Here is a 13,193-nt window from a genome sequence, read left to right on the forward strand (position 1 = left end):
AGATAACATGTTAAAAGATAAAAGTAAGAGGTCTACCCAAAACAAAGCAGTAACTTGATAGCAACACCATACAAACTCGGAACAGGTCAGAATAAATACAAAAGTGATAGATGATTATCACCAGTTTTGATTCGTATGATTATTGAGTATTGTGAGATTAGGAAGGGCACGTTTTTGAAATCTCTTAGTTCTGCGAGTAAATTCTTGATATTTTTTGACATTTCGTAAATTGAATTAGTTAGTTTTCTTTCAAATGAAATGGCAAATCTTTAGTCAGTTTTTTCTATACGAGTCAAAAGAGAAAGCAATTCTAGTCTTGCTAATGCATCTTGTCATATGAGCTGTAGTTTGATCCAAAAATGATTCTACTCTCCTTTTTTGTATACTTTCTATATCATTAAAGATAAACTTGAGTACTGGTAATGCGATTGCATTGCGAAAGAAAAGGTGTGGAATGGATCAGAAAAGTTGATCATATAGCATGTAAGTAATGGTGTGTAATGCAAGGTTCTGGAGTCATCAAAATCATCATAAATTTGGCAAAGTCTTGGTAAAGTAACAATCACTTACACAGAAAGATGTATATGGGACAACACACATGGTGTCGGGGCTAGTACTACCCTGATTTCCTTATCTTTCTATGCTCATTACTCAGCCAGTATACATTTTCTTCCAAAATTGTTTGGCACATGACATTTATTTGTAATCTTGAACATTCAGTGTAAGTTTCGTTAGATTCTGTGAGAATTAATTTTCTTTTTTGACCAGAACTCAAGTTTATCATTAATCTGTCTGACAGTCAAACTTGCAGAAAAAGAGCTACACAGTATTCCAAAATTTGTCTTACATATCCGATATGTACGGTTAACAAATCAAAAACGGGTAGGTTGTACGGTTTTAATCTACGTAGCATGAATAATTTTCTATTACTCTTTTGTAATAATTTCAGTTACATTAGTTTTCCACTTAAGGTCACTTTGAATTCTGACTCGTGTTTAGAAAATGAAAAAGACATCGAAGAACATTTAAATACATTTAATTTCATATTATTTGATGAAGTCCATGATTCGAGCAGTTCAAGTAGGCCTTGTTTGTAAGTGGGATGTTTGTGTACTTGTTCTACATTCTACTAGTGTGAAATCATCTATCGCATTAAAAATATGGTAAAGAAGAATCTTTACAAGCACGAATATATCAATATACAAACACAAGCGTCTTGCTTATTACCGAAACAGACATCAATAAAACCACATTCATATATACTATAATGACTGTCAACGTGCGTGAAGAAATTACGAATACGATCAAAATATACATACAGCAAAAACAAAATTATCGGTATGTCAAAACATTATTAATAAAGCAAGTCTACTCCACACTCGATGTATTACTATAAGTATACATAAGTACACCGATTGGAATTATAAAATGAATATAGCATCGGCCGCAGTGATCGCCAAAACGGCATCTTCTGGCGATCGCAAAACTGACGGCTAACTTTACCGTCATGTCTCCAGTATACACGTCTATGGCGCGCCATTTGACCAAAAATACGAATGACCGTGTTTTTCGATAAACCTTGTTTATCGAGAGAAACTGTGTTATTAGTCGATATACAGAGTTTCTCATGATAAACAAGGTTTATCGGGGTTATTGGTCAAATGGCGCGCCATACACGTCTAGAGGGTAGGTAGCCTGAATGAACCATTAAATCTTTCACAGGTTTAAACCTAGACTTATTGTGTTCCCAGGTTTGTATGATACAGTCATACCTGATTAAGCGACCACCTGTATAGAAAGACCACCTGCTTATAAGACAACATTTGTCATTTCCCTTAAAAATCGGTTATCATTTTGAAACCTGTACTGAAGGAACCTGTACATAAAGACCATCTTGTCCCTTGAGCGGTCTTTGTATACAGGTTTCACTGTACTTAAACAGTAGTCTACTTAATAATCTTTGGTATCCAGGTGATCATAAATATAAAAAAACAACAGCAAACAAAATATGGAACATCTATCGTTGGTCAGGAAAGTTGAACAAAAAGGTCCATTCAATATCAAAGAGGAATAAATATCACTGCCATTTATGGCAAAGCTTACACATAACTGGAAAAGTGAAACAATTACACATGTTTTTTTTTGTTATATTGACAGAAACATACATTGTGGAATCGTTGATATGAAGTGCATAATATATACATCGTGTAACTATTATGAGTAAACCATACACAATACAAATTGATTGGCAGAATCAGAGAAAGAAGAAACATATGCTGCTTGCATTCAATTTTATGTGAAAATAATTCATGTACATCAAGGCAGAAATATGGACGTTTTGTTGGTCAATTCGATGACTTTCTCGAGAGATAAATACTGTTGAAACGAAAAGAGTTAACACAATATGCAAAGTGACAACAGAATGAACGAAAAATGAGGTAATTTGATAAATGTATCCAATTATTTATAACATATTGGTGAAAAATACTTAAAATACATGTAAAAGCCAATAATACCATTACAAAATTCTAGAGAGTACTGGATTAAAACAATTAGATGCACCAGATAAACTTAGAAATCATCATCATTATCATCATCACTCATTCATCATTATAATCATAAGCTGTAGTAGCAGCATAAAGATGACATGGGCATCGTAATTGTAATCTTCACTTTAATCATGGTTGCGGTAATGTCGTTGTCGTCATCATATTCATGATAATGATATTCATTTTGTCATCATCATCATCATCATCATTATCAATCTTCCTCGTAATTATTAATCTTCAATTATCATCATCAATAAGGAACGCCGCTTGGTTTTGGTCAATAAAATACGGCAACCAATGTAGTCATGCAAAATACATGGGATTCTAAGGCCCTGTCTTTGAAAGAGTTGCGATTGGTTCGAATCAATCGCAAGTCCTCTAATCTATCGCAAGTTTGCAGCCCCCTATCTCTTATGTACATAGTTGCGATTGCTATCCATCGCACCCTTTATAAGACAGGGCCCTGGCAATACAAACACTATTGTACTTACAACCACTTACATGAGCTAGGCTATAATCTCCAAAATTATTATGACATAAAGTAGGAAATGACATCACGGATCATCACAATATGAATTGGTCTTTGTAAACATTGGTCATATTCAGGAAAATCAAGGAATACAAATAAATATATTAAAAAATGAGGTAAAAAAGAATAAGGTGAAGAAGAAAAAGAAGAGGAAGAAAAAGAAGAAGAGGAAGAAAAGAAAAGGGAAAGAAAAGAAAGGAAAAGAAAGAGAGGAAAAAAAAAAAAAAGAATAAAACAAACATTTAACAGCATAGCAACGTTCGCAAAAAATGGCACCAAGATAAAGCACATCCATCATGTCTGTAGCTTAAAAATATTCTTCCCAAGTCCCCAGAATAATTTAATTCACTTGATATTCGATGTAACGAGTCTTCGATGATTCTTCGATGTTATAAAAATGCAAAAATAGAGCACCACATCATTGGAAAAATAAACGATGCATAAAATCTACCTACATTTACAACACCAACTTGGGTGGAGATTTGCAAATTTCGACACTGGATTTACTCAAAGCATTTGGCAGCTATACTTTTTTTTACTCCTTTTTAAATAACCTACTACATTTCATTTAATTTTCTTCTTTAACCTTTCCAAATGCGTGGGTTCTTTGATGGCAGATACCCCCCACATTTTTAATGTTTTCTGTTGCAGTCTATCTGGACGTTTCTTTGCTATTATCAAAAGAAAATCCTTAGTCTCCGTTCGCTTCCAACTTTACCATTCCTTGTGCCGCCCCTGGATATAAACCCAACAATTATTTATGAATTTGGAATTAATTAAAGTGTAATTTTGTTAGTATAATTAATGTAATTTGGATGTTTCAACTAAACCAACATCACAATTCAGAATAAATTTTAATCGATTTGTTTCTTCGTGCGATTGCACATCCAGTTCTCAACATTCAACCCTCAAATTCAATCTTATTTTGCGTGACTTTTCTTTCTTTCCTCAAGGAGAATATGAGAAAATGCATTTAGCCAAGCTTTGTAAATATTGGGCAAAACTTCAAAAGAGAAAGCATATTTTGTCAAGTAGCAACTTGTACAAGGAGTAGAAACTTACTAGGTAATATAACCCTAGTACCCTACTTACGAAAAATGAGGGTATAATAAGATCTCAAAGAATTGAAATTCAAGCCAAAGCCAATTTCAGTAGCCTTGTGCGACATCTTTTGTGCGACATCTTTTTTATTATGAGAACATTGCAATTACTTATTACGTGTCTGATCATGATTTCTATGAGATTTGTAAATAGGGAATCGAAATAATACGAGTTATTATTTTTCGAAAATAATCGCGATCGTGTTTACTGGAAATCATGCATATATACCCGTGCTTTTCATACGTTTGGCCATTTTATTCATCAAGATTCTATGGGATCCCGTTTCTTCTTCAGTCACATTTTTTAAACGATCCCTGAATTTTTGCAGTTCGTCGTTAAATCGCGGTCCATATGCAGCTATCTTTTGCCACAACGTCCTATTATAATGCTCGTAGAGGTGGGTGTCAGCACCGTTCCATTGACGAATTTTGGTTCGCATTTCCGGACGGACTTGGATGGATGAAGTGGAGTTGCGAACCATCCTTTTCGTGTAAAGAATGTCTTGAGTTGTCCAACAGAGTAGATCGCGAAGGAGGATCAGCGATTCGTCGTAATATTCGGTAATCATGACGAGGTCCAGCTCCTTATCGAGTTTTGCAATGGTTTTGTCGATTCTGACCCAGTCCGTGGAGTACTTGGTGTCCAAACCAAGGTCGAAGAACTGTTGATTGTGCATGACATGGGCCATAGTATGCGATTCAATGATGGCCATGTTCCCAGCAGGATCGTCCATGAACTCCTCGAAGACGTTGCTGTACGTCCTGCCCTGCCGATCAAACTTGCGCTCAAGACGCAAGTCGAATTTATAGTAAACTAAAGCAGATGGTAGCTGCTTACACGGATCGCGGAGGATCGTGATGTATTTGGCCTTGGGGACGATGGCGGCCATCTCTTTACGGTTGTAGCGTGCGTGACAGGAAAAGACGTTGAAGCCAACGGTATCCCTCCAGGACAGCGCGCTCTTGCGTAACCTGGCTATCATGTCCCGTTGAAAGAGCTTGGTACGATCCATGTAAGCTTGCCCCTCCGGCGGTACGGCCATTGTCAAGTTGTTCTTGTAAGCAAAAAGGCCGATGATACCGGCTGTGGTGCTGCTGGCTGTTTTGTGTGTCTTCAGAAAGACAATCTGTTTCTGGGGATGGCACTCTCCTCTAGTCCTTGGTGAGATACGTTCTATGCCATCCATATCGTTTTCAATTACCGGACTGGGAAGAAATCGGATTGCAAAAAATATAAATATATTGGTTATGCGGATATTAAGTTGTGATTGCGAAATAGTCAATGATCATATTATACACATTCCTCTTTTTATTTATTTCTGACATTTACACAGGGTAGCACATTTTCATCAATTATAGTGGTGGTCTTTCATGAGGCCCTGGCTGGTAACAACAAAATTAAATAACAATCATGAATATATACTCATAATAGTACCAGAACAAAATACAGACGAAAATACTTATATACATGTGTACCCATTTTCTGGTATCCTCGTGATAAAATGCAGAACATTTTCGACAAAATACTGTTGCATATATTGTATTACATGTATATATTAAACATAATTAGGCCTACATGATTGAACAACACAATTGAATCCTAATTTGAATGTATTAATGTGTCATTTGACGAATAACTAAGCGAATATTAAGCATTATGTTAATAACCTCTGATATAATAATAGAAATTGAATCGAGAGAGAGAGAGAGACAGAGAGAGACAGACATACCGGGGGGGGGGGGGGGTCAGTATTAATACATCTCGGTTTCATCCTCTAGGCTATGATTTTTTGTTCTTACCGTTGTGGTTCTGTCCCGCCCATCACAACCGTCACGTCATCGCTGCTGTAATAGCCGCCGTCACACAGGAGACCGAGAATGACGACTGCCATCAAACCGAGGACGACGGTCGATGCGACCACCGCTCGTTTCGCCATTCTTGCTCGACCGCCTGAGAGTTACAGCGTTTAGTATCTGTGCAAAGAAAGTTCGAGAAAAGTTGTAAATTTAACAATCAGAGGTGAAATGTCATACCCTTGTCCCACTGACGAGACCGAATACAGACCGAAAAAAACGTTGCTTACAACACCGAGTGGACAATAATCGATCGGTTTGCAGTCGGCATGCAGTCGGTATGGCGGTGTGCTTCCGACACAGATAATAGTTGCAGTCTTCAACCTTTAAAATGTCTTGAATCTGAACCAATACATGTATATTCACTATGAGATTTCATTATTTTATTTTTAAACATAATACCTATATTATATCAACATAACATCTTATTATCATCACCATCATTATCATCATCATCATCATCATCAACATCATCATCCTTGTCATCATTATCATCATCACTATCACCATCAACATTATCATCATCACCATCACTATCATCATCATCATCATCATCATAATCATCAACATCATCATTATCATCAATATTACTAGAAGACCATCATCATCGTCGTCCTCATCCATCATCAAAATCATCACCACCACCACAACCACCATCAAACTTCATCACCCTAACCATCATAATCACCACCTCCCCCCCCCCCCAAATAAGATTCCCCATACAAAAGGATCCACGTAGGAATATTACCATCTCGTACCCCTCTCATCACGAACATCATCGTTGTCATAGCAACGATATTAACCATCACCACGCTACTGATATCTGCACTCATCTGTCACCGCGTGAACTTGTCAAAATTAATCGTGTCACGGAAATGAAGAGATGGATGAGGACATGGATGAGGGTTAAAAATTAGCATAACTCGAGGAAGATAATGGAATAATATCAACAGCAGGTCTACATGACTGCGACTCATGTAGCTCTTGTTTATGATGAAACGATAGATTATTTTCGGAGCAAATCGTGGCCTTCTCTGCACTTCAGCATGTTGAGTGCCATTGATCAAGTAAATTAATAAGTCTAATCCTCACGCTTTTAGGCATTATTATTCCATGTCTTGCTGGGTAACTTTAATACACATTTTAACATGTGGTGACTACAGATCCACATCCTCCTCTTCGTCTTTTCCCGCATTAGTATGAACATTATCACCATCATCATCAGCAGCAGCAACACCTTCATCGAGTCAACACCATCGTATCGTAAACACCACCACCATCATCACCACCATCTTCTTCATCATCATCATCATCATCATCATCATCATCACCACCCACCATTCAATCATCGTAAAGATAAAACCGTCTCAGACAAGCTCTATGGCAGGTCACATCAACTTAATAATACTCGGTAACTTACACATTTTGTTTCAACATGAATACAGGTCCACATTCTCCTGCTACTCCTTATCCTCATTCCACATCAGTATGAACATTGTCATCATCACAACTATACTCATCATCAACAACACCACTACCACCAACCACCATCATCATCTTCATTACCTTTACCAACACCATCATCATCACGAAATCATCATCATCATCATCATCATTACCATTATCAACACCATCATCATCATCGTCATCACCACCACCACCATCAGTCCATCACCATGATCACCATAGCAATTTTAAAACCCTGTCTCAGTCAACGTCATAATCATCAGCCTATCCTTCGATAGGTCACATCCACTTTATCATCATCACCGCTATCACAATTATTCTCAGAATTGCCATCATGAAAACGTAATGAAAACGTAACGTGTTCATCATCACCTCACACATTCAACGATCATTCTTGTCAGATGACTTAAAATGGACATGTATCACTCGCTTTCTTGAAAGACGGTCATGTCTATAATTATAGCATCATAAATAATGCACACCCAAGCTACATACATTGTAGTTCCATACCGAGTACTTCTGGTATCATTACACTGACTTTCAGTGGCGGATCCAAGGGGGGGGGGGGGGCGGGGCACCCGGACGTAAGGACATTCATAAGGACCATTATTCATAAGAACTGCTATCCATTACGGGTAACAAAATGAATAGCTGCCCTTATAAAATTAATAGCGAGCAAACCATAGTCAATTTACCTCGCTATTCATAGGGACCGTCATTCATAAGTACCGCTATCCACCACGCGTGACGAATGAATAGCGGTCTTTTATAAATAGCGAGCAGACACCGACATTTAAGTAGAATTTCAGCCCAAGAGAATGAATGAGGATGACAAACACATGACAATTTGCGTGTGACTGATGAAGCTTTATTGCGCAATCGCATATTTCCATTTATAATAATAACTGATTGTCTTTACGAAAAATTACGATTGATTGTCTTTAGGATTTAGGATCAGGGCATCGTTGATTAAAGATTACCATTGATGGTAATTTTGCCATCAATGGAAACTACCATGGTAACAGGGATCAACAGCCAATCAAAATCAAGGTTTCCATGGCAGTTACCATCAATGGTAATTTTTGTGCAGCGGGGCCTAGAATTGATTGTCTGATTTGTCTTAATGAAAAATCTTAATAAAAAATCTTTTTTGTTAACAACACATACATGTATTAAAAAAAACCTTATATCAAATATACAGTATACCTTTATCATTTGACAATGTCGGGATTCAAGGTTAAAAAGATGAATTGCGAGTTGTCATCTATTATCATCTACATTATTTAGCATTTTACATGATGGACAATGTACTGACAATACTTCGGTGGTGTGAGAGGAAAATTGTTACTTTGGCAATAAAAAAATCGTAAGATTCATATACATAATGCTGCGTAGAATGAGGTTTCCGAAACGAATACCCCCACCCATGGGTGTCGATACTAATTTCAGGGGGATGAATGAATAGATCATCCCCCCTGATGAATAGGTATCAGTTACGGATCGACACCCATGCCCCCACCCATTCCTGGACCATTAGACCATCTTACTTAATATATTCAAAATTAGTATGCATACTACATAATTAAAATTTGCTCACATGTGTACCCGACATAGCAACGAGTAGGCGTGTATACAAGGAACTTCGTAAGCCGTCAATTAGCAAGGCAATTTTCAAACACAGTGATGAAGAGTAAATGTATCCAAAATAAATATTTAAAAAATGGAATTAAATAAGCAAAAAAATGTAAACTGGACTGATCAAAACATTAATGCTGCGAGAATGTTGCTCTGAATGGACTAATCGTAATTCTCTACAATCTGGCAACCTTTCGGTCTCAGGAATGTCTACATCAATAAAAACAAAACTTTTTCTTCATACAGAAAATAGGAAGCATAAAAATATATTGATACTGTTGGCACATGACGCGTTACACGCGCAGGAAGCAAAAGCAGGGCCCCGTTTCATAAAAAAAAACTTGTTATCAATAGCGAGATACAGAACGATAACTGTTACACGCTACTGAAATCTTAACATTTGATTGTCTATGAGCAGGGGGTGTTTCACAAAAATCCTAAGTCGAACTTAACTCTGAGTTGGACTTGAACATTATAGAGAGCCATTTGTAGCCTTAAAATAAAATATATTCAAAAGAAAAAAATCCAAGTATTTTCGACTTTTCATGTTCTTGATGAGGATTTTATGAAATCTCCTCGATAATAGAGAACATGAATGTTTTGTATCAGCATTTTATGCCTTTTAAAATAACTTTTACAAAATATTTTCGAAGATGCTAAAGGCTTTCCATAATTGTTAAGTCCAACTTAGAGCTAAGTTCAACTTAATCTTTGTTAAACATCCACCAGATTTTCATGCACCTTTGGAAGTTGTTATTTATTTATTTAAAAAAAAGAGTTTCATGAAACAGGGCCCATATTAAAACAACACACATTTACGATATAGCCAAAGTCCCAGACATAACAAAGAGATGGAGAAACACACATAAGAGTTTACGCATTCATGAAAAGGACGAAAAAGGTGTTGCACTTTAAAAGAGTAATGCATATAAATGAGATGTATAATGCCGATTTCAAGTACGAAACAAAAAGAAAAATCAAACAAATAGCACTGCTAAAAGAGAAAACCACATAAAAAACCTGCTCGTCGTTCTAAAATACAGTCTTTAAAAAAGCGGATTGTTTGAGCTGACAGAAACGACAGCTCACACAATTATAATTAATACTGCTGTAACACCAACGTTCATGTGCTAGTGTTACAGATTCGCAAACATTTCTTGAGATCAAATACGATAAAAGTTTCTAAAAATAGCTAGCATATTCTGTAAACTGTAATAAAAATGTATACACACCCATAAGTCATGTCATACAGCCAATGTATAAACATGATTCTTAATTCTTTTCTTTCATCCAAAATATTTTCCTTGAATCCATCAACATACTTTTGTTACCAAGTTTGTGAAGATTTAACCATGAATTACGTCATTTTTGCTCAATTACGGTAGGGTCAACATCAGGATTAAAAAAAAGACATTGCGATGTTACGGTAAAAAAGTTGATTACTGCAACATCACGATGCACCGGTATATTAACTGCCGAAGGATGAATCAGTATGTACGGGTCTACTAAAAATAATAATAATAATATTACAAAAATAAACAAATTTGGATGAAAGTTATTCATCTTTTAATGAACAGTGATTTCAGAAGAGTTGCGTTTTCTTTCTAACAAAAAGATAAATATATTTGCGTGCTGCGACTACCTGAATCTCTACAGCCCATAAAACTATAATTAGTCACATATAAATATGATATGTGATAACACCAAGGACACATTTACGATATAGACAACTTATTGATTTTATTTCAGTAATACATAATTGTACTTTTTTTTCTCACTCCCCATGAAGAAAAAGTAGGATCATGACAAAATTCACCAAACGCGCAGAAATTTACAAATATATAGCGAAAATCTTACAAAAGAAAGTTTGATTGTAGTAGAATTCTAATTGGGTGCGTGACATGATATAAGTTTGTTTTTTGGCAAATATCTATTTCAAAGGCGTGCGATGCAACCTCATGGTTGTCTCTAGAACATTTATATCTGAGATGTCTTAACAGTGCAACAAATTTTAAGCGTGAGTTGGATATGATATGGAAATGGCCTAGCTGCAAACGAAGTGTTTTTCTATCCAACGCCTATCGATTGCAGTGCTCCGTTATTAAGGTAATTAGAAGTATGTTCATTCAAAGAACAACTAATTTCCAACTTCTGTTTTTTCCCTAACATATATTGTGTATATTACAGGAGCAAGTCCAGTGTATTTTGTTTCAAATACTACTGACAAGAACCTACGATTCTAGTAATTATGTTAATAGACCGCTCCGGAGATAACACAGGTTAAAAATGACCCCCAAATATCCACAGATCTTTTAAACATGGCTAAGCCACACTTCTGTGTATTTTAGAATAATCCAAATGATGGAAGTTGCTCCATGTTTCTTTGCCCTCATGAAAAGAATACGTCCACCTGTGTATCACAGAACGTACCATCGGTGTATACATGAACAATGATTACATGACTTTCATGTATCTAGTATAATTATGTTTCGATCGGTTTGTTACAGTTTGTACAAAATTTACCCTTTTCTGCTCATGCGCAGATTGTTTCTCCGGAGTGGCTTATTGTATTCAGTCGCGTGGATCAAGAAAATGACACTTTTAGTGTAATTTGGTGTTGACGATTTGAGACATTATCATGCAAGTGCGGAATTATGCCAAATCAATAGCAGACCACTGCTGCTATACATCACTAGAATAATTTATTTGTACTATCTAACCAGTATACCTCTGTCTTTCATTCGTTTTATTATCTTCTTCGTGTCACGTGAATGCTTCCCCGTTTTTCTTGGGGTCGTTTGTGCGAGTCTCTGACGAAATATTTTCAGATCGTCCTGAAAATTCGGTCCATACGACGCTATGCGCCGCCATAATGTCTTATTGAAATAATCGTACATCCGGGTGTCAGCTGCGTTCCATTCGCTTATGGCGTCCTTTGTAACGCTGTCAAGAAATACCTCGCTGGAGGAGTTCCTCACGAGTCTTTGCGTATAGAGGATATCATCCATTTCCCAGCATAAGATGTCTTTCAGAACTAGAAGGGATTCATCGTAGTACTCGGTAATCATCACAAGATCCAGCTCAGAATCCAGCCGTGATAATGTCTCCTCGATGATTTCCGGGTTGGAGAAGTAGGCGGTGTCTAGACCGAGATCGAACATCTGCTGGTTCCACAATACCTGCGAGTAGACGCGATGGCTCATTAACTGGTAATTCTCCATGGGGTTCTTGATGAACCCTTCGATGACCGTCGAGTACTTCTCGCCGCGTGACTCAAAGATACGCTTAAAGCGGTCCACAAAATTGAAGAAGACAAACGAAGAAACAAACTGTGCTCTCGGATCTCTGAGAATTGTGACGAATTTGGCATTGTGCACCACAGCGTCCATTTCCGGTCGGTTATACCGCGCGTGAGCTGTCAGCATGTTGAACCCGTCCTCTCTCTTCCAGCCGATGCCGGAGTCTTTGGTGTCAGCCACCATGTCCCGTTGGAAGAGTAGCTTCCGGTCCATGAAGGGGGCGCCATCGGGTGGCACAGCCACCGTCAGGTTGTTTCTGTAGGCGTAATGGTCAAAGATGCCACTAGTTGTGCTACTGGCTGTCTTGTGAGTCTTGATGAAGACGACGTTGGTTTCAGGAGTGCAGTCGGGCTTCCGAATCGGGTCAGTCCCCTCGCCTTTCGTCCAAAGCTGCGATGCTATGTAATTCCGGCTAAAGTATTTACGAATGATACAAAATGGTGGAGAGAAAAACAGTCGTCATCTCACCAACAAGATGACTCGAGAGTCACAAAACTTCTTCTTAATGCTTGTATCTTTTTATTTACTAGCAAATCCACGTTGTTCCGACTACTAAAGAAAATTCCATGCATGTAGATGCATTTGAGAGAGTGTCAAAAGACTGAAAAGCGATAAAGGGGAATTGGGTGTCCATGTGCATGACAAGAGAAAATTGACATGAGAAACAAACCGGTAAAAGCACAAGGTTCAAGAAATCAGAGAGATGTAAAGAGTAAAGGGGCAACAAAAGAGAAAAACTTGGAGCGCGCGCATAATAACG

At 37.3% G+C, this 13,193-nt stretch overlaps 1 protein-coding gene across 3 annotated transcripts in view; it reads right to left on the reverse strand.

The window, feature by feature from the left end:
- Positions 1-3,625: 3,625 nt before the first annotated feature.
- LOC575857 (galactosylceramide sulfotransferase) overlaps positions 3,626-13,193 on the reverse strand; it is a 30,294-nt gene continuing 20,726 nt past the window's right edge. For 2 of the 3 annotated variants that reach the window (XM_030995422.1, XM_030995424.1), the window contains exons 2-3: positions 5,979-6,152; positions 3,626-5,384 (exon numbers count right to left, since the gene is read on the reverse strand). In XM_030995422.1, coding sequence (XP_030851282.1) covers positions 4,394-5,384; positions 5,979-6,115 — 1,128 coding nt within the window. In that variant the 5' untranslated portion in view covers positions 6,116-6,152 and the 3' untranslated portion in view covers positions 3,626-4,393. Of the gene's footprint in view, positions 5,385-5,978; positions 6,153-9,404; positions 12,846-13,193 lie in introns of those variants that run through there. The other variant, XM_776231.5, reaches the window with a different exon arrangement.

The sequence above is a fragment of the Strongylocentrotus purpuratus genome, unplaced genomic scaffold, assembly GCF_000002235.5.
Source record: "Strongylocentrotus purpuratus isolate Spur 01 unplaced genomic scaffold, Spur_5.0 spur5_scaffold_21, whole genome shotgun sequence".
Classification (NCBI taxonomy): domain Eukaryota; kingdom Metazoa; phylum Echinodermata; class Echinoidea; order Camarodonta; family Strongylocentrotidae; genus Strongylocentrotus; species Strongylocentrotus purpuratus.